Here is a 22,600-nt window from a genome sequence, read left to right on the forward strand (position 1 = left end):
CATAATTCTAGGTTCCAGCTATCACCCTACCAAGCTGTTACAATATCTTGACTATATTCCTGATGCTATACATTACATCCCGGTTACTTATTTATTTTACCACTGGAAGTCTGTCCCTTTTTTTTTTTTTTTTTTTTTTTTTTTGTGAGGGCATCTCTCATTTATTGATCAAATGGTTGTTAACAACAATAAAATTCTGTATAGGGGAGTCAATGCTCAGTGCACAATCATTAATCCACCCCAAGCCTAATTTTCGTCAGTCTCCAATCTTCTGAGGCATAACAAACAAGTCCTTACATGGTGAACAAATTCTTACATAGTGAATAAGTTACATGGTGAGCAGTACAAGGGCAGTCATCACAGAAACTTTCGGTTTTGCTCATGCATTATGAACTATAAACAGTCAGTTCAAATATGAATACTCATTTGATTTTTATACTTGATTTATATGTGGATACCACATTTCTCTCTTTATTATTATTATTTTTAATAAAATGTTGAAGTGGTAGATAGATACAAGATAAAGGTAGAAAACATAGTTTAGTGTTGTAAGAGAGCAAATGTAGATGATCAGGTGTGTGCCTGTAGACTATGTGTTAATCCAAGCTAGACAAGGGCAATAAAACATCCACGTATGCAGAAGGTTTCTCTCAGAACAGGGGGGGTGAGGTTCTAAGCCTCACCTCTGTTGATCCCCCATTTCTCACCTGATGACCCCCCTGCGACTGTGCCTGTCTTAGGTTGTTCCTCCCTTGAGGAATCTTACCCATCTCTGGCTAACCAGTCATCTTCCGGGGCCATACAGGGAAATGTAAAGTTGGTAAGTGAGAGAGAAGCCTTATTGTTTGAAATGGTTAGCTTTTTATTTCTTTGCATATTTATGCCCTGTAGCTTCTATGCCCAGCATTTGTCTTGAGGTATCTTTACCACTTGGAAGAATTATGATACTCGGTAAATTTGATATGAGGCACGAATTCTATTTAAGGGTTGTAATTAGGAAGGAAGAAGAAAAGCTATAGAAGTAGCAGGTGGAAGAAAACATGGGGAGGTTGATTATTTCTTTGACATATCTTCTTGTAGAGTAACTTCAGCATGTATAGGTTTTAAGCTACTACTTAAATTGCGCACACACATTAACATAATAGGAGTATAGTTACATAACCAAAGCATACCTGTAATTACCAGCCATCTCCAGTGAAACCAAGAAAACCAGTTAGGCACCTTAGGTATTTATGAAAACTTATCTATGATATGGTGGATTGATTTTTTTAAAGGGAAGAAAAAACTTTTTTCTACAAGTATGTTTGGCATACCTTTGTTTTGTGGACTAGACTTTGTCTCCTATAGATAAAAATTTTCTCTTTCTTCTATCAGATGACTCTGGCCGCTGGGGCAGAGGTGGTTTATTCACAGCTCTGGACACACGATCTTCTGAGCCAAGAAAAATATATGAGCTGGCTGGGAAAATGAAAGGTAAGAACAAAACAGAGAGAAGGATTAGGGTTGGAATAAGAGAGGAGAAGACACTTAGGACAGGTTGAAAAGTTCTGGTTGGAGTATGAATTCTGCCTTCAATTATCTGGTTGTTATGTGACTTTGAGGTAGTCCCTCTCCTTCTCTGTGCCTGTTTTCTCATTTGCAATTTATATAATGCTTATCCACCTACTTCATGAGACTATAATGAGGGTTGTGAAGTGGAAGTATTTTGATGAATATCAGTTCCTGCATGCATGTTAAAGTATTGGCATGAACTTCATTTCCTTGTTTACCCAGTTCACCCCATCTTCATAACAGAATAACTCATGGAAATGTCAGGGACCTGTGAAAGACAAATCAGACACACCATTAAAATGCTAACCAGAGCTCGGGTTGGGTGCTGAAGGTTATATTATGAAGTTAGCACAGGTTAAGGTACTACATTCCTTGGAGACAAGTTTGGAGCTAGGGGACATTGGAAGGCTGGACATTATCTTCCCTTGGTGTACAGAAGGGCAAAGGGTACCTACTTTTATGTGCAGAAATCACAAAGTAGCAAAATTATTACTGTGGCTATTTCCTGGGGACTTGAGGGGTCAGAGGATCTTGTTCGATAGAGAAGGGCCCTTCAAATTTCTTAGAGATTGGTCTTCCTTAATTCTTTTGCCCAGTTCTCCAGGCTGGAAAGGGGTATAAGGTGTTAGAGTGAATGTTCTCTACTGAAACAGGTTACTGAAAGAAGGGTTTAATATGTGTTAAAATTATTAACCCAGAACTAGATACTAATTGGACAGTTGGAAAAACAGAATTCAGGAGAGGTCAGAGCTAGACTGAGGAGTCCCTGTTTGGGAGAGACTTGTTTGAAACTGTGAGGGAGAGGTAGGATAGAGAAATGAGAGGGCAAGAGTGGAATATGGACACCTCCACACAGGAGCAGAGGCAAGAACGGGAGACAGGAATTGTTGGATAAGTAAGAGAACCTCGAGAATGTAATATTTTGAGGAATAAGGGAGGGAAGGATGTCAAAAAGTAGTCTGCACTGTTGGATACTGACATGAGGATGAGAACTGGGGGAAAAGACCATTGGATTTGCCCCAGGGGCAGTCACATGATCTTGGAGCACTTTGGGGAAAATGAAGACTAAAGTCTGGTTGCACAGAGGTAAGAAAACGGATGGGAGTGTGCAATTTTCTCCGAAGAAGGATTGAAGTAGAGTAGAGCAGGGTAGATGAAAGTGTGGGCTAGAATTACCAGGGAGGGCTTCATGGAGGTGGTAAAAGTTATCTAGGGCCTAGAAAGAGGGGTTGAATTTAAGAGGTGGGGAGAAATGTCAAGAGGATCTCTAACCAAGTCTCATTCTTTTGATATTTCCATGACTCCTACCCATTCCCAGTACAAGCTAATGAATGACCTAGGCAGGAATGTATTTAGGGGATGGTGCCTTAGGCTAGGTAGGCTAGAATAGAAGAGAGTTAGATTTTACAGAGAGATTTGGGCTACATAATAGAATACCGTATATGGCTTGTCCAAGGACATGCCATTCTAAGCAGGACCTTATCCCGTGTGTAGTGGCGAGTCATTTAGGAGATTTGAGTAGAGGAATGGCATAGCAGATCCATTAGTTTAGAATGATTTAAAATATTGGGGTGTGCAGGATGGATTGAAAGGACAAAAGGTTCAAAGTGAAGTATTGGTGTAAAGACAGTTATTTTAGCACATTTTTCTAGAGCATCAGTTTGATTTGGATGAGGTAGGAAAATGTATAAAGAGAAATACATATATATTGGAATCCAATACTTGAATCATTTAAGACAAACTTAAGACTTCTAAAAGAACTTACAGGTCATAGTGCTCTCCACTTCCTGTTCTCCCAGATGCCCCAAATTGGTTTTGTATTCACTCTGCAATGAATGCCAGATACTTTGTAAGTAACATTTATGGGGCACTGAATTTGGAGATCCTAAAAATTCAGGAGATAAGCCACATGGCAGTATAAGATGTTCCCTCTTTAAATTAATGAATTTAGACATCCATACACAAACAAAACCACCTTAGTGGGCCTGTTGGAACCTAGCACCTTACTCCAGGGGGCCCAAGAGGAGTCTTGCTTACCAGCACAGGTGGTAAGAGACAGACAAAATCTCCATGTGGGCTGTGGTGCCAGTGAAAGTACCTTTACCTCTTTCACTGCTGTCAGGAAAAATCAAATGAGGGCTGATCCAGGAAGGTCCTCACACAGGAGACAACTTGCAGAAGCCCCCAGCCTTCCCAAAGGCAGACTGCAGCACACCATTGGAGGAAAAAAAAAATACGAATTTGGTTACAGTGGAGATGGTAAGAGAAACTTTACCAGTACTGCCCAATAACACACTGACTGGGGCTGATTTGTCTCACGGAGGTGACTTGTCCCACAGGGAAAAGGAAAAGCATGAGTTCACAGCTGTCCTAGGCAGATGGGATGCAGCACACTAAGGTGGGAGCTCTGTGAGATGGGAAGGAAGGATGTTGAGAAAGAGGCAGATTACAATTTCAAATGGTGTGAGACGGATTGGGCTCCACAGGAAGTTCACCCAGGAGCCCCCAGGGATTTCCCTACTGGGTTGTGGGCACCCCCAAATGCACTGAGTGCTAAACTCACAATTCTCCTGACTCTGCTGCTAGCTCCTTGTGCGGGCACCCAAGTGTGTCTCTGGAGGTAGTCTCTGGTAGGCAGGGAGCTCACTTAGAAAATAAGCCATAGATGGCTGGCAAGGAAAACCCACAAACTTGAGTTATAGCACCAACTTCTGGAGAGCAAAAAAGAGGTTTCCAAAAACCTCTCTGATGAATTTAAGAAGCAGAGAAGCCACTAAAGCTTGAAAATTTGGCCTACAAGAAAGAGAGCAAAAGAGTGGAACAGGTATATGTCACAAAGGAAAAACTCAGATAATAACAATGCCATAGAACAGCACTCTGCTGAAAGCAAGGAGCACAGAATTTAAGTATCTGCTACTTCAAATGCTAAAGCACCAGTGCCTAACTATGAGGAATATGAAAAATCAAGGAAGTATGGCATCACAAAAAGAAAATGACCATTCTCCAGCAACTGAGCTCAAAGGCACAAAGTATTGCAATCTAAATGATAGATAATTCAGAATAGTGGTTATAAAGAAACTCAGTGAGTTACAAGAAAACTCAGAAAGGCAATTCATTGAAAGGAATAAAACATATAGACAAAATTAGTTATTTTCCAAAGAGATTGAAATTACAAAAAAGATTCAAATTCTGGAGCTTAAGAATTTAATGAATGAGATGAAGAATGTAATATGAAGCATCTGTAGCAGGGCAGACCATATGGAAGAAAAAACAAGTGACTTGGAAGATAGGAATTATAACACAGAAGAGACAAAAGAATAGAGATTTAAAAAGAGTGATGAAAGCCTCTGTGAGTTATGGAATTCCATCAAAAAAGACAAAGATCAGAATAAGCTAGCTTCCAGAAGGAGAGGAAAGGGAGAGGTAGGCAGAGAGTTTATTTAAAGAAGTGTTAGCTAAGAACTTCTTAAACCTGAGGAAAGTCTTGGACATAAAAGTCCATGAAACTAACACATCACCCTATATTCTCAATGCAAAAATATCTTCCCAAGATACACTATAATGAAACTATTAAAAATTAATGATAAATTTTAAAGGCAGACAGGAAAAAAAGAACATTACCTACAAAGGAACCTCCATTAGGCTGTCAGCAGATTTCTCAGCAGAAATTCTACAGGCGAAGAGAAAGTTGAATGATATATTCAAAGTGTTGAAAGATAGAAATTGCCAACCAAGAATATTATACCTGGCAAAGTTATTCTTTAGATTTGAGGGAGAAATAGAGGTGTTCTCAGACAGACAGAAGCTGAGGGAGTTCCCCACCACTTAGACCTGCCTTTCAAGATGCTGAATGGAGTTCTTCAGGCTGACATGAAAAGACACTAATCAACAGCATGAAAACATGGAAGTACACTTTGCTACTCTTTCCTTTAACTTTTATGGTATAGTTGAGTGGTTAATGCATCACACTAATGTAGGGTTACAGTTTCCTAAGTCTGTTTTTCACCACGTGTATAAGAAAACTATACACGTGGACCAACTATTACACTAAATGAACAGCATAGACATCTTTAGAGCATTCCTTCCAACAGTAACAGAATGCACATTCTTGTCAAGTCCATGTGGAACATCCTCAAGGATATATCATATGATAGAGCACAAGTCATAACAAAATAAGACTGAAATCACACCCATACCAAGTATATTTTCCAACAACAGTGGTATGAAACTAGAAATCAACAAATGAGGAAAGGTAGAAAATCTACAAATATTTAGAAACTAAACAGCACACAGCACACTCCTGAATAACCAGAAGGTCAAAGATAAACTTGAAAGGACAACCAAAGAATATCTCAAAACAAATTAAAATGGAAACACAACATACCAGACCTTGAGGGATACTGCAAAAAGCAGTTCTGAGAGGGAAATTTATCATGACAAATGCATATATTAAGAAATTAGAAAGATCTCAAATAAACAACCTAACTTTATATCTCAAGAATTAGGAAAAGAAGAGCAAATTAAGCCCAAAGTTAGCAGAAGGAGGGAGATAAAGATTAGAGGTGAAATAAATGAAATTAGAGACTAATAAAACAACAGAAAAGATCAATGAAACTAAAAGCTGGTTTTTTGAAATAATAAAATTAACAAACCTTTAGCAAGACTAAGAAAAAAGAAGACTTGAATAAAATCAGAAATGGAAGATGAGAAAACTGATACTACAACTAAATACATAGGATCATGAGAGACTGCTTTGAACAGTTACCAACAAATTAAAATAGAAGAAATGGATACATTCATAGAATCATACAACCCACCAAGACTGAACCAGGAAGAAACAGAAAGTCAGAACAGACAATAACAAGTGAAGAAATTGGCTCAGTAATTACAAACCTCCCAACACAGGACCAAATGGTTTCATGGGAGAATCCTACCAAACATTTAAAGAAAAATTACTACAAAACTTTCTCAAACTCTTCCAAAAATATTGAACATTTCCAAATGCATTCTATGAGGCCATTATGATGTTGATACTAAAACTAGATAAGGACATGACAAGAAAAGAACTATAGGCAGATATCCCTGATGAACACATCTTCAAAAAATTCACAACATATATTAGCAAACTGAATTCAAGAACTCATTAAAAGGATTAAACACTGTGACCAAGTGAGATTTCTCCCTGCGATGCAGGTATGGTTCAATATATGCAAATCAACAAATGTGATATACTGCATTAATAGGATGAAAGAAAAACCATATGATCCTCAGAAGAGATGCAGAAAAAGCATTTGACAAAATACAACACTCTTTTATGATAAAAACCTCAGCAGAATAAGTATAGGAGAAACGTACCTCAATATAATATAAGCCATATATGGTACCCATAGCTAATATAATGTATTCAATAGAGAAAAATTGAAAGCTTTTCCTCTCAGACCAAGACAATGGCACCTACTCTCACCACTCTTATTCAAATTAGTACTGGAAGTCCTAGCTAGAGCAATCAGGCAAGACAAATTATGAGGTATCCAAATTGGAAAGGAAGAAGTAAAATTGTCATTATTTGTAGGTGATAAGATCTTATATATTTTAAATTCCAAATTCTCAACTAAAAAACAATTGGATCTAATCAAATTTTTTCAGTAAAGTTGTAGAATATAAAATCAATACACAGAAATCAGTTGCTTTTCTATACACTAGCAATGAAACATCTGAAAAAGAAAAATCTATCCCATTAAGAATAATATCAAACACAGTAAAATACCTAGGAATAAATTTAACCAAGGAAATAAAAGCTCTAGAAATGAAAATGATGACTTTGTTGAAAGGAATTGAAGAAGACAAACAATTGACAGGACATCCTGTGTTCATGGATTGGAAGAGTTAATATTGTAAAATGTCCGTGCTACCCAAACCCATCTATAGAGTCAACACAATCCCTGTTAAAATTCTAATGGCATTTTTTACAGAAATAGAAAAAAATCATGAAATTTGCAGGGAACCGTGAATTTTGTAAGAGAAGACCCCAAAAATAGCCAAGGCAATCCTGAGAAAGAAGAACAAAGCTAGAGGTATCAATCACACTTCCTGATTTTAAATCCTATCACAAAGCCATAGTAATTAAAACAGTATGGCACTGGCATAAAAATTAACACATTAACTAGTGAAACAAAATAGCCTGGAACTAAACCTGTGCATTAATGGACAAGTAATAACTGACAAGGGAGCTAAGAACACTCCGTGGGGAAAGGATAGTCTCTTCAACAAATGGTTCTGGGAAAACTATAACCACATGCAGAAAAATGAAGTTGGATCCCTAACTTACACCACTCACAAAAACTAACTCAAAGTGGATCAAAAGCTTAAAAATAAGTCCTGATCCCATAGACTCCTAGAAGAAAACATAGGAAAGAAGCTCCTTGAAATTGGCCGTGGCAGTAATTTTTTATATATGTCACCAAAAGCACAAACAACAAAGAAAAAATCAAGTGGGACATCAGACTTAAAAGCTTCTGCCCTGCAGGAGAAAAAATCAGCTAAATGAAAAGGCATCCTAGGGAAGGGGAGGGAATATTTGTGAACTATGTACATATCAGATAAGGGATTAATATCCAAAATTTATAAAGAAGTCACACAACTCAGTAACAAACAAAAAACCAATCTGATTTAAAAATGAACAGAGGAACTGAGTAGACATTTTTTTCAAAGAAGACATACAGATGGCTAACATGATTCCCTGATCATTATGGAAATGCAAATCAAAACTACAGTGAGATACCACCTTACATTTGTTAGAATGGCTGTCCTCAGAAGACAAGATACAAATGTTGGTGAGGATGTGGTGAAAGGAAATCCTTGTGCACTGTTGGGTAGATTGTAAACTGGTTCAGCCACTGCGGACTACAGTATAGAGGTTCCTCAAAAAATTAGAAATAGAACTACCATACACCCAACAATTCCATTTCTTAGTATATATACAAAGAAAATGAAAGCAACTTATTGAAGAAATATCTGCAGTTTCATGTTGAGTTCAACATTATTCACAATTGCCAAGGTATAGAAACAACCTGAGTGTCTTGTCAGCAGGTGAATGGATTAAGAAGATACGCACACACACACACAAAGGAAACTATTCAGCCATGAGAGAAAAAGAAATCCTGCCATTTGTGACAACATGGCTGTATCTTGAGGACAGGATAATTCACAAAGATAAACAAATACTGTATGAACATCTTGTATGTGGAATCTAAAAAAAAAAACTGAACTCAGGAAAACAAATGGTTGTTATCAGGGGTGGAGGGGTGGGTGGGAGGGATGTTGTTTAAGGGTACATACCAGCAACTAGTAGGTAAATACATCCTGGAGATCTAGTACACAGCACAGAGACTACAGAATATTATAAGCCTTAAAACTCCCAAGAGACTAGATCTTAATTGTTCCCACCACTGGACGAAATGACAGTTTTGTGAGATAAGTGAGGTGTTAGCTATTGCTACAGTGGCAGTTGTATTCAGTGTGAATGCATCATATCAATATGTTGCACAACTTAAATTTATACAATGTTATATGTCAATTATATCTCAATAAAAAAAATAGAAAATAGCGAGTATTGGTGAGGATTTGGAGAAACTGGAACACTTGGGTACTAAGTGGGAATGTGAAATATACAGACACTATGGAAAACATACAGAGATTCCTCAGAAAATTAAAAATAAAATTACCATATAATCCAGCAGTCCCACTTACGGGTATACACCCAAAAGAATTGAAAACAGGGACCCAAACGAGCATTTGTACACCCAATAGTTCATAGCAGCACTATTCACAATGGCCAAAGATGGAAGCAATGCAAGTGACAGATGAATGGATAAACAAAATGTGGTATATGCAGACAATTGAATATATTCAGCCTTCAAGTAAGGAAATCCTGACACATTCTACAACATGTATGAACCTTGACGACATGATGCTAACTGAAATAAGCCAGTCACAAAAGGACAAGTATTGAATGATATCCACTTATATGAAGTAACTACAGTAGTCAAATTCATAGAGACAGAAAGTAGAATAGTGGTTATAGGGTAATGTGGAGATGTTTAAGGGATATAGTGTTTCAGTTTTTGCAAGGTGAAAAGACTAATTTCACAATAATGTGAATGTACTTAACACTAATGTACACTTAAAAATGGTTAAGTTTTTTGAGTGAAAAAAATGAACAAATAAAGTAACTGGCTAAGGCTGATGCCAGGAGAGTGAGAAAAGGTGGACTAAACATGATGATGTAGAAAAGGTGAAGTATGAGGAGAATTCAGAATAGCCCCTCTTCAGGACTTCAGTCTGTAGTGACTTGATGTTCATTCTGTTGTTCCTTTTTATTTTACCTCAGACTTGACTTTGGGAGGTGTCCTTTTATTTCCTATTGATGATAAAGAGTCAAGAAACAAAGGGCAAGATTTGGTAAGTAAAAAAACCAAACAAACCACATATCTTACCAGAACTTAAATGTGGCTCACATCACCTCCTCTAAAAACCTCTCATGTTGGTGCTGGCCTGTCTAGCAATGTATTAGTCAGCTAGGGCTTCCAGTACAAAATACCAAAGACTGGGTGGCTTAAAACACAGAAATTAATTTTCTCACAGTTCTGGAGGCTACATGTCCAAGGTGAAGGTAATGGCCTGTAGGTTTCACCAGAAGCCTCTCTCTTTGGCTTGCAGGTGGTCTTTCCCCTGTATGCATGCATCCCTGGTACCTTTCTGTATGTTCACATTTTTTATTATTATAAGGGTACCAATCAGATTGGATTAGGCCCCACCCTAAATTACTCATTTTTTTTTTGTATCATTAATCTACAATTACATGAGGAACATTATGTTTACTAGACTACCCCCATCATCAAGTTCCCCCCATATACCCCATCATAGTCACTGTCCATCAGCATAGTACGATGCTGTAGAATCACTACTTCTCTTCTCTGTGTTGTACAGCCCTCCCCATGGCCCCCCCACATTATACATACTGATCATAGTGCCCCCTTTCTTCCTCCCTTTCCCCCCTTATCCCTACCTTCCCACCCATCCTCCCCAGTCCCTTTCCCTTTGGTAACTGTTAGTCCATTCTTGGGTTCTGTGAGTCTGCTGCTGTTCTGTTCCTTCAGTTTTTGCTTTGTTCTTACACTCCACAGATGAGTGAAATCGTTTGATACTTATCTTTCTCTGCCTGGCTTATTTTACTGAGCATAATACCCTCTAGCTCCATCCATGTTGTTGCATATGGTAGGATTTGTTTTCTTCTTATGGCTGAATAATATTCCATTGTGTATATGTACCACATCTTCTTTATCCATTCATCTACTGACGGACACTTAGGTTGCTTCCATTTCTTGGCTATTGTAAATAGTGCTGTGATAAAGTAAACATAGCGGTGCACATGTCTTTTTCAAACTGGGCTGCTGCATTCTTAGCATAAATTCCTAGGAGTGGATTTCCTGGGTCAAATGGTATTTCTATTTTGAGTTTTTTGAGGAACCTCCATTACTGCTTTGCACAATGGTTGAACTAGTTTACATTCCCACCAGCAGTGTAGGACGGTTCCCCTTTTTCCACAACCTCACCAACATTTGTTCTTTGTCTTCTGGATGGTGGCAGACCTTACTGGTGTTAGGTGATATGTGGAGCATCTTTTCATGTGTCTGTTGGCCATCTGAATTTCTTCTTTGGAGAACTGTCTGTTCAGCTCCTCTGACCATTTTTTAAATTGTATTATTTGCTTTTTGTTTGTTGAGGTGGGTGAACTCTTTATATATTTTGGATGTCAACTCTATCAGATCTGTTACTTATGAATATATTCTCCCATACTGTAGGATACCTTTTTGTTCTATTGGTGGTGTCCTTTGCTGTACAGAAGCTTTTCAGCTTGATATAGTCCCACTTGTTCATTTTTGCTTTTGTTTTCCTTGACCGAGGAGATATGTTCATGAAGAAGTTGCTCATGTTTATGTCCAAGAGATTTTTGCCTATGTTTTTTTCTAAGAGTTTTATAGTTTCATGACTTACATTCAGGTCTTTGATCCATTTCGAATTAACTTTTGTGTATGGGGTTAGACAATGATCCAGTTTCATTCCCTTATGTATAGCTGTCCAGTTTTGCCAACGCCAGCTGTTGAAGAGGCTGTCATTTCCCCATTGTATGTCCATGGCTCCTTTATCGTATATTAATTGACCATATATGTTTGGGTTAATATCTGGAGTCTCTATTCTGTTCCACTGGTCTGTGGCTCTGTTCTTGTGCCAGTACCAAATTGTCTTGATTACTGGGCTTTGTAGTAGAGCTTGAAGTTGGGAAGTGAGATCCCCTCTACTTTATTCTTCCTTCTCAGGATTGCTTTGGCTATTCGGGGTCTTTGGTGGTTCCATATGAGCTTTAAAACTATTTGTTCCAGTTCGTTAAAGAATGCTCTTGGTATTTTGATAGGGATTGCATTGAGTCTATAGATTGCTTTAGGCAGGATGGCCATTTTGACAATACTAATACTTCTTAGCCAAGAGCATGGGATGAGTTTTCATTTGTTGGTGTCCTCTTTAATTTCTCTTAAGAGTGTCTTGTAGTTTTCAGTGTATAGGTCTTTCACTTCCTTGGTTAGGTTTATTCCTAGGAATTGTATTCTTTTTGATGCAATTGTGAATGGAATTGTTTTCCTGATTTCTCTTTCTGTTAGTTCATCATTAGTGTATAGGAAAGCAACAGATTTCTGTGTGTTAATTTCGTATCCTGCAACTTTGCTGAATTCCGATATTAGTTCTAGTAGTTTTGGAGTGGAGTCTTTAGGGTTTTTTATGTACAATATCATGTCATCTGCAAATAATGACAGTTCGATGACTTCTTACCTATCTGGATGCCTTGTATTTCTTTTTTTGTCTGATTGCCATGGCTAGGACCTCCAGTACTATGTTGAGTAACAGTGGGGAGAGTGGGCATCCCTGTCTTGTTCCCGATCTTAGAGGAAAAGCTTTCAGCTTCTCGCTGTTCAGTATGATGTTGGCTGTGGGTTTGTCATATATGGCCTTTATTATGTTGAGGTACTTGCCCTCTATGCCCATTTTGTTGAGATTTTTTATCATGAATGGACATTGAATTTTTTTGAATGCTTTTTCAGCATCTGTGGAGATGATCATGTGGTTTGTGTCCTTCTTTTTGTTGATGTGGTGGATGATGTTGATGGATATTCGAATGTTGTACCATCCTTGCATCCCTGAGATGAATCCCATTTGATCAGGGTGTATGATCCTGTTGATGTATTTTTGAATTCAGTTTGCTAATATTTTGAGTGTTTTTGCATCTATGTTCATCAGGGATATTGGTCTGTAATTTTCCTTTTTGGTGGGGTCTTTGCCTGGTTTTGGTATTAGGGTGATGCTGGGTTCATAGAGTGAGTTTGGGAGTATTCCCTCCTCTTCTATTTTTTGGAAAACTTTAAGAAGAATGGGAATTATGTCTTCTCTGTATGTCTGATAAAATTCAGCGGTGCATCCATCTGGCCCAGGGATTTTGTTCTTGGGTAGTTTTTTGATTACTGATTCAATTTCTTTGCTGATAATTGGTCTGTTTAGATTTTCTGTTTATTTCTTGGTCAGTCTTGGAAGGTTGTATTTTTCTAGGAAGTTGTCCATTTCTTCTAGGTTTTCCAGCTTGTTAGCATATAGATTCTCATAGTATTCTGTAATAATTCTTTGTATTTCTGTGGGGTCCGTCGTGATTTTTCCTTTTGCATTTCTGATTCTATTTATGTGTATAGACTCTCTTTTTCTCTTAATAAGTCTGGCTAGGAGCTTATCTATTTTGTTTTTTTTCTCAAAGAACCAGCTCTTGATTTCATTGATTTTTCTATTGTTTCATTCTTCTCAATTTTATTTATTTCTTCTCTGATCTTTATTATGTCCCTCCTTCTGCTGACGTTGGGCCTCATTTGTTCTTCTTTTTCCAGTTTCAATAATTGTGAGTTTAGACTATTCGTTTGGGATTGTTCTTCCTTCTTTAAATATGCCTGGATTGCTATATACTTTCCTCTAAGAACTGCCTTTGCTACGTCCCACAGAAGTTGGGGCTTTGTGCTGTTGTTTTCATTTGTCTCCATATATTGCTTGATCTCTATTTTAATTTGGTCATTGATCCATTGATAATTTAGGTGCATGTTGTTAAGCCTCCATGTGTTTGTGAGCCTTTTTGTTTTCCTTGTACAATTTATTTCTAGTTTTATACCTTTGTGGTCTGAGAAGTTGGTTGGTAGAATTTCAATCTTTTTAAATTTACTGAGGCTCTTTTTGTTTCCTAGTATGTGGTCTATTGTGGAAAATGTTCCATATGCACTTGAGAAGAATGTGTATCCTGCTGCTTTTGGGTGTAGAGTTCTGTAGATGTCTATTAGGTCCATCTGTTCTAGTGTGTTGTTCAGTGCCTCTGTGTCCTTACTTATTTTCTGTCTGTCCTTTGGAGTGCTTGCTGTGTTGAAGTCTCCTCGAACAAATGCATTGCATTCTAATTCCTCCTTTAATTCTTTTAGTATTTCTTCCACATATGTCAGTGCTCCTGTACTGGGTGCATATATATTTATAATGGTTATATCCTCTTGTTGAACTGACCCCTTTATCATTATGTAATGTCCTTCTTTATCTCTTGTTACTTTCTTTGTTTTGAAGTCTGTTCTGTCTGATACAAGTACTGCAACACCTGCTTTTTTCTCCCTATTAGTTGCATGAAATATCTTTTTCCATCCCTTGACTTTTAGTCTTTGTATATCTTTGGGTTTGAGGTGAGTCTCTTGTAAGCAGCGTATAGATGGGTCTTGCTTTTTTATCCATTCTATTACTCTGTGTCTTTTGATTGGTGCATTCAGTCCGTTTACATTTAGGGTGATTATTGAAAGATATGTACTTATTGCCATTGCAGGCTTTAGATTCGTGGTTACCAAAGGCTCAAGGGTAGCCTCTTTACTATTTAACCATCTAACTTAACTCGCTTATTAAGCTATTATTAACACAGTCTGATGATTCTTTATTTCTCTCCCTTCTTATTCCTCCTCCTCCATTCTTTATATGTTAGGTGTTTTATTCTGTACTCTTTTTTGTGTTTCCTTTGACTGCTTTTGTGAATAGTTGATTTTTTTTTTTTGCCTTTAGTTAGTATTTTGTTGGTCTGCTTTCTTTGCTGTGATTTTATTTTCTCTGGTGACATCTATTTAGCTTTAGGTGTGCTTCCACCTAGAGCAGTCCCTCTAAAATACCCTGTAGAGGTGTTTTGTGGGAGGCAAATTCCCTCACCTTTTGCTTGTCCGGGAATTGTTTAATCCCTCCTTCATATTTAAATGATAATCATGCTGGATACAGTGTTCTTGATTCAAGGCTCTTCTGTTTCATTACATTAAGTATATGATGCCATTTTCTTCCTGTCTGTAAGGTTTCTGCTGAGAAGTCTGATGATAAGCTGAAGTGTTTTCCTTTGTAGGTGACCTTCTTTCTCTCTCTGGCTGCCTTAAATACTCTGTCCTTGTCTTCGGTCTTTGCCATTTATTTATTATATGTCTTGGTGTTGTCCTCCTTGGTTCCCTTGTGTTGGGAGATCTGTGGGCTCCCATGGTCTGAGAGACTATTTCCTCCACCAGTTAGGTTAAGTTTTCAGCAATTATTTCTTTAAAGACACTTCCTGTCCCTTTCTCTCTCTCTTCTTCTTCTGGAACCCCTATAATGAGAATATTGTTCCATTTGGATTGGTCACACAGTTCTCTTAATATTCTTTCATTCCTGGAGATCCTTTTATCTTTCTCTGCCTCAGCTTCTCTGTGTTCCTGTTCTCTTATTTCTGTTCCATTAACGGCCTCTTGCACCTCATCCAGTCTGCTCTTAAGTCCTTCCAGAGATTGTTTTATTTCTGTATTCTCCCTCCTAACTTGATCCTTTAGCTCTTGCATATTTCTCTGCAGGTCCATCAGCATGGTTATGACCTTTATTTTGAATTCTTTTTCAAGAAGATTGCTTATATTTGTCTCCCCTGGTCCTCTCTTGGGGGTTGTCTGGGTAATTCTGTACTGGACAAAATTCTTCTGCCTTTTCATGGCGATATAGGTAGTCAGAGGCAGGTGGCATGTGTGTCAGCTGGGAGAACAAAGTCTATTCCTGCTTGCTGGTCACCCTGCCCCTCTCTGCTGCCTGTGTTGTTCACCCTCACACTGGGAGCAGCGTCTGGGTTAATCCCCTGAGCCTCCGCGGGCGGGGCAGCCCAGAGCCCTGTGGGGAGAGGCAGGCGCACCGGGTGTGTTCTCCTGTGAGTACAGCACCCCTTCGCGCCCTGCTCTGGTTTCCTCTGCCTGCACCAGGTAGCTGCACGCCAGCGGCAGCCCTGGGTAGGCTCGTGAAGCTGCGCGCCAGGAGGAGTCTCTGGGCAGCTACTGTGGGCGCAGCTGCTCTCAAGCTGCTTGGCTGCAGTAGCGGGGCTGCACTGGAGTTTAATGAATGGCAGGCTGTTTATTGTTGTGAGGGGCTTCAGAGCTGCGCTGCCTCTCAGGGGGCTGGGGTGTCCAAAGCGTCTCAGAATTCCTAGCCTGCTGGGCTGAGTGTGCCAGGCCAATTCCGTCCAGCTGTGGGGTCCCTGTCCCTTTAAGACTTTCAGAAAGCACTTGCTTTTCTTTTGTCCCAGGGGAGCCGGCTGCGGGGACCCACTGGCAGATTTTAGCTTTCCGTTTCCCTAGTATCCAGCACACCACATTTCCCTAGTATCCAGCACACCATGCAGTGTGTGTCTGCGTTCTGGTGCGGATGAGTAGGGCTGGTTATTTAGCAGTCCTGGGCTCCCTCTCCCTCCCCGCTCCGGCTCCTCTCCTCCTGCCAGGGAGCTGTGTTGTGGGGGGGCACTCGGGTCCCCCCCGGGCCGCGGCTTGTATCTTAGCCCCTTCGTGAGGCACTGAGTTCTCGCAGATGTAAATGTAGCCTGACCGTTGTGCTGTATCCTCTGGTCTCTCTTTTAGGAATAGTTATATTTGTTGTATTTTTAAAAATATGTATGGTTTTGGGAGGAGATTTCCGATGCCCTACTCACGCCACCATCTTGGCTCCTCTCCTCAGATGACTCATTTTTATTTAATCACCACTTTAAAAGTCATATTCTGATGTACCGAGGGTTAGGGCTTCAACATGAATTTCCGGAGATGCACTTGAGCCCTAACAGGCAGGCTAGGCCTCACACTCCACTGCACTCCCTGAACCCCTGTGCTTCCATCCATCACAGCCCCTGTGACGCGTGTACTGTCCTGCATTTGTTCCCTCCACTGACCTTAGACAGGCCCCTCCTAAGTGTGTGGACACTTGGTTTGTCTTTTTATCTTCAGTACCTCACGTGGTACTGGCTCATAGAAAATGCATAGTAAACACTTGCTGAGAAAAAATGACTTAAAACTCTGAGGGTTTCATCATTTATTAAATGAAAAGTTCTATACAAGATTGTTTTCTAGCCGGCCATAAGCAGAGGAGAGGAACCAATCCATATTTCTTCTGTCTGCAATAAAATTTTCCTTTTGCATCTTAAGTGTCTTGCACTTGCCTATCCTTTAGAATTTCTGTAAGGTGTATTATTTACTATACTTATCTAGCTTTCTCTAGGGTTTGGATTCATATTTAAATTTTGAGCTAAATCTTCCTGACTTAGAAAAGAAATTTGGAAATTGGCTGAGAAGCACATTTTCTTGAGGTTTACGGTTTGTGTGGCTAACAACAAAGTGGTTTCTGCTCGCTCAGTCATTCATTCAGTCATTCCTAAAACATGAGAATGACACAGCAGTCATGCATAGATGCTCAGAACCCAGTGACTCAAGAAAACTGTTTACAATGCATAGGACACCATGTCTGTGCTGTGACTATAGTGATGTCAGCCCCAACTGCCCCTGGGATACTCTCTCCAGCTCAGCCCCACGTAGGCTAGGACAGGATGGGAGATACTTGGAATTGTGTCCTCACAGGAAATGCTTGACCAGAGATCGAATGACTGCTTATCCTGGGGGTTGTGGAGCTGACTGGAGCACCAGCTAGAGGGGTGGGTACAAGACCCTCTCAAGTCCTGTCTCTGCCTAAGAGTCTGAAAATTTTTCTTTACCCTGAGAGCACTTAGAAAGGACATTATGTTTTGGACTCTGGTTTTAACATATTTTAAAAAAGAAGCTCATATAAAGTCACCATAAAGTAAGATAAAACAAACACAATGGGGTTTGAAGTCATAGGTTTGGTAGGCATGGCTGTTGAGGCAGAACATCTGAATACAACAGAACCTAGGCCTATGTGTAGCCTGTAACAGGCTGTGCCCACCAGGGGCTGCTCGCCGCCTGTCCGTGGGCAAGCCACTCAGTCAGTATTGTAGCCATTCCATGTCACGTCAGCCAGTTAATGTCTGTTCCTCCTAGTTGGCCTTGATTGTGGCTCAGCACCGTGACCGCTCTAACATCCTGTCTGGTATTCAGATGGCAGCCCTAGAAGAAGGCCTGAAGAAGGTATATTTAGCAGCAAGGAAAAAGAAAGGTAAGCTTTTCCATCTGTACTCAGGAGTGGATGAATTTCTGTTTACAGGCATGTGATGTGATTTTTAAATGGAGGTGAGAAATGTCAGACAACATTGAATATACATGATGAAGGTAAGCCTCAGTATAAGGGACCACAGAAGTAACAACCTCATTATCCTGTATTTGAATAGCATTTTTTCATTTCCAGATCATGTTTGTATCCATTATCTCTGTGGACCATTTCCTTCCACTGGGGCATTTTTTTTTTATTTTTATTTATTTATTTTATTTTTATTTTTATTTTTATTTTTTTTGAGAGGGCATCTCTCATATTTATTGATCAAATAGTTGTTAACAACAATACAATTCTGTATAGGGGACTCAATGCACAATCATTAATCAACCCCAAGCCTAATTCTCAACAGTATCCAATCTTCTGAAGCATAATGAACAAGTTCTTACATGGTGAACAGTGCAAGGGCAGTCAAATCACAGAAACTTTTGGTTTTGATCACGCATCATGAACTATAAACATCAAGTTAGATATGATTATTCATTTGATTTTTATACTTGATTTATATGTGAATCCCACATTTCTCCCTTATTTTTTTTTTAATAAAATGCTGAAGTGGTAGGTAGATGCAAGATAAAGATAGAAAACAGAATTTTAGTGCTGTAAGAGGGCAAATGTAGATGATCAGGTCTGTGCCTATAGACTAAGTATTAATCCAGACTAGACAAGGGCAACAAGACATCCATGAATGCAGAAGATTTCTCTCAAAACAGGAGGGGTGAGGTTCTAAGCCTCACCTCTGTTGATCCCCAATTTCTCACCTGATGGCCCCCCTGCAACTGTGCCTGTCTTAGGTTGTTCCTCTCTTGGGGAATCTTACCCATCTCTGGCTAACCAGCCGTCTTCTGGGGCCATTCAGGAAAATGTAAAGTTGGTAAGTGAGAGAGAAGCAATATTGTTTGAAAAGGTTAGCTTTTTACTTCTTTGCAGATTTATGCCCTGTGGCTTCTATGCCCAGCATTTGTCTTGAGGTATCTTTACCACTTAGAAGAATTATGATACTTGGTAATTTTTGATATGAGGCACGAATTCTACTAAAGGGTTGTAATTAGGAAGGAAGAAGAAAAGCTATAGAACTAGCAGACAGAAGAAAACATGGGAAGATTGATTATTTCTTTGACATAACTTCTTATAGAGTAACATAAGCATGTATAGGTTTTAACAAACTACTAATTAAATTGCGTACACACATTAACAGAATAGGAATACAGATACATAACAAAAGCAGACCTACAATTACCAGCCATATCCAGTGAAACCAAGAAAACCAGTTAGGTACCCTAGGCATTTGTGAAAACTTATCAATAATATGATGGATATTGTCTAACTGAATTTGAATAGTTTGAGAAAAATCAGACAAATTAAAACAGCACATTCCTGGGAACTGTTCACATCCCATATGTTCTTTTAACAGTAGATAGTCTATAGTCGCACGATTTTGGAGCACTGCAACTTGCACTTCTCCTAATTCTTGGTTGAGTTCCGACAATATAGGTCCAGTCAAATTTGTTGTTTTACTGTATGCACAGGCCAGCTTAGATATCTCCTTCTTCATTTCAATGGCAAGTCCAGGAACCGGCGGGATGAATGCAGCTACAACTGCAAAAGCGCCAGGGTCTTTGTTGAAGTTTTTTGATGATCATCTTCTGGAATGACTCTTCCAGAGGATGTTGATGTTGGAAGTTCTTCTTCATATCATATCTTAATTCGTTTTCTGGGTAGCCAAATTAGGCTTTGATCCTCGGGCATTATTTGTACCATGATTTTACACATGAGTGAGCAAAGGACCAGAGATGAAGTAAACTGGTGATATGCAGTTGGGAAATGCTGTTTTTCATATCCCCTTTAGGAGAGGCCTAGTCCACATTAGCAGATAGTTCTTTGCCAAAAGTCAGAATTAAGTTTTGTTTCCAAATCCAGTGTGTCTCAGAGTTTGTTGAAACTCATTGACTTGTCAAAGAATCTTTATTTTAATTATATCTCCAACATTATTCATGTTCTGTTTCCATCGCACCTACTTATTTCCAGAGCCTGTATGTATGTCCTTGTATTTAACAGAATTACTTAATTTTTCCCTGTCACAATCCCTTCTCAGAGTATTTCAGACATTATAACTGTATGCTTTGTGTGGGACACTCCCATGATGCTAAACATTTTATCCTTGGAAACCACAAAGTGATGGAGAGTATATTTTCTCCTATGTGTATTTTATACCCATCAATCAAATTTTGATGAGGTCATTGTGATATATTCTTTTATCTTTTTAACAGCAAGTGTTCATCTTCCACGCATTGGACATGCCATGAAAGGTTTTAATTGGTATGGTACTGAGAGACTTATTCGGAAATACTTGGCCACAAAAGGTATCCCAACTTACATGTATCCTTTTGTGATCTTAACTAGTGTGCTTTCCCAGCTCAGAAGGGAAAATGTCTTGCATTTTCTGGTATCACTATTTAATCGAAGGCCAAGCCTTCTTCTGCCAGGCTTTTCACTCTGCCCTCTTCAGTGAAACAAAAACTGAGAAGCACTTTTAACTTGTGTATGTCCACAGAGATAAATACACCCATAAACTTCTGGGTACTAACAGCTAGATCTAAAGGTATATGAAGGGGCGAATTAAATAAACAATTGCCATTTTATAACATATTGAATCTTTTTCATGTCTCTTCTCTAGATGTCATTCAGATCAAAGCCTCATTCTAAGACCTTTACTCTCTTCACTAATGTAAACAATTAAATGAGCAAACAAGCTATTTAACTTTTGAATCTATTCAGTGTATTCTTAAGGAGAATCATGAAATTAATTTTGACCATTAGGATATCATCTAGTTTTGTTAGACTAGTATTTTCTCTTTTTTTTCTAGGCATAAGGTTTCACATATTTATTACTGAATCAACAGACTAGTGCAGAGGCAGAGAAACAAGTCATTTCTCTAGTAAAACATACCCAATTATCCAGATAGTAATGATGTTTACAGAATGAGATGGTAATAGCATGTTACTTAGATACAGCATAAATATGTATGCCATTTCATGTGTGATTCCTTATAGACCCAGCTTGGTTCTCCTCCAATCTCTCCTCTTGGGGTTTTACTGGATTTTATTACCAGTTTTCATTCAATTCCACTGGGGAATGGGGCCATTCTGCTTTAGTTTCTTGGCCAGGAATTGCTTGATCCTGAAAGTATTGTGAGAAGACATGGTAGGAACAGCACCAACAACACACATCACATGGAAGAAAAAAGGAGAGAGCTAGAGTAGTATTTTCTTCAAATGACCTCCTTGCTCTGTAAATTAGCATTGTTTGAACTATTATATTGAGTCAAAAATCACTAGAGTAAGCTGAATCGACTCCCGAGTTTCTTAGAGAAACTCCATCTTTCTACTTACTTATTGAATTGATTCACTCAGTGGTGCTTTTCAAGATACTGATGTCACTCTAAAAGCGGAGCAGAGAAGTCATGTTTTATATGGTTGTACAATTCATTAAGTGTCAAGAATTGTAGTATATCATAAAAATAGCAGTAAGTAAGTTCTAAAAATAATGTAGTATTTATGGCATGGTGAAAGGGAATTGAGGCATACTACTTCTGGAGTGATAATTTCAATAATTACTGACCTGGAGAACTAAGAGTGTTAGTAAAGTTGATTTTAAACTGATGAACTGTATCTTCCTTGACTTTCCTTATCAGATACTACTTTACTAGAAGTAAGGCTGCCACCCTTCATTCACAGTCACCTCCCTCCTCAGGACAGCCAGTGCCTTAACATCAGCCCAGCATCAGACTTGCCTTCAGCAACCAGCTAAAAAGATATTTGCCCAGAGCTGCTGTGTAATAGTGTATTTCAGGAATCAGGATCTGGTGGGCCTCTGACTCTGCTTTCTGCATTCTAATTTTGTTCTCCAGGATGTGTTACCCTGATTGGGTATCTGTAATACAGAGACGCACAACTTAATGGGGAAAAACCTTTGGCAGCTTGCCAAGGCTCCAGCTTGCTTAGCTATATGCATAATAATAAATTTTCTGTGTCTAATGGTTTCATTGCTTTCTTTCCTCTCAACCTAGTTTTTTTCCCCTCCATCAGACAGAGTTCTTTACATAGGGAAATGCTGTACAGATTAAGGATAAATGAAAGGGGTGGCCATGGGAGAAGAAAGCACCTTCAGCCAGTTCATAACTTGGAAGGATAGGACTCTGAGGCGCAGAGGCTGAGAAGTGATATTCCTGAGCCAGACAAATGGAACCCTCCTGCCCTCGGCACTTTTAAACATGGGGACCTAGAAGAGAACACATTGGCCTAGAGTCTGTCAAATGCGACGACAGAGAAACCAGAGGCTCTCCTTTGCCCTTCCCACCAAATTGAGTTCAGCTTCAAGAAATACGGGAATTGTGGAAAAGGCACAAAGCTGGCATGGAATGACTAGTGGTATTGC

At 39.0% G+C, this 22,600-nt stretch overlaps 1 protein-coding gene and 1 pseudogene across 3 annotated transcripts in view; one reads left to right on the top strand and one right to left on the bottom strand.

Annotated features, from left to right (window-relative positions):
• The window catches only part of CHD1L (chromodomain helicase DNA binding protein 1 like), a 77,180-nt gene extending 54,978 nt beyond the window's left edge, over positions 1–22,202 (top strand). For 2 of the 3 annotated variants that reach the window (XM_057500626.1, XM_057500627.1), the window contains exons 19-23: positions 1,375–1,473; positions 9,941–10,011; positions 17,994–18,108; positions 20,433–20,541; positions 21,858–22,202. In XM_057500626.1, the coding sequence (XP_057356609.1) occupies positions 1,375–1,473; positions 9,941–10,011; positions 17,994–18,108; positions 20,433–20,541; positions 21,858–21,933 (470 nt within the window). In that variant the 3' untranslated portion in view covers positions 21,934–22,202. Of the gene's footprint in view, positions 1–1,374; positions 1,474–9,940; positions 10,012–17,993; positions 18,109–18,156; positions 18,222–20,432; positions 20,542–21,857 lie in introns of all 3 variants that reach the window. The other variant, XR_008997109.1, reaches the window with a different exon arrangement.
• On the bottom strand, positions 21,211–21,848 carry LOC118931699 (60S ribosomal protein L39-like; annotated as a pseudogene).
• Positions 22,203–22,600: the final 398 nt, after the last annotated feature.

This window comes from Manis pentadactyla, chromosome 4 (assembly GCF_030020395.1).
Source record: "Manis pentadactyla isolate mManPen7 chromosome 4, mManPen7.hap1, whole genome shotgun sequence".
Lineage (NCBI taxonomy): Eukaryota > Metazoa > Chordata > Mammalia > Pholidota > Manidae > Manis > Manis pentadactyla.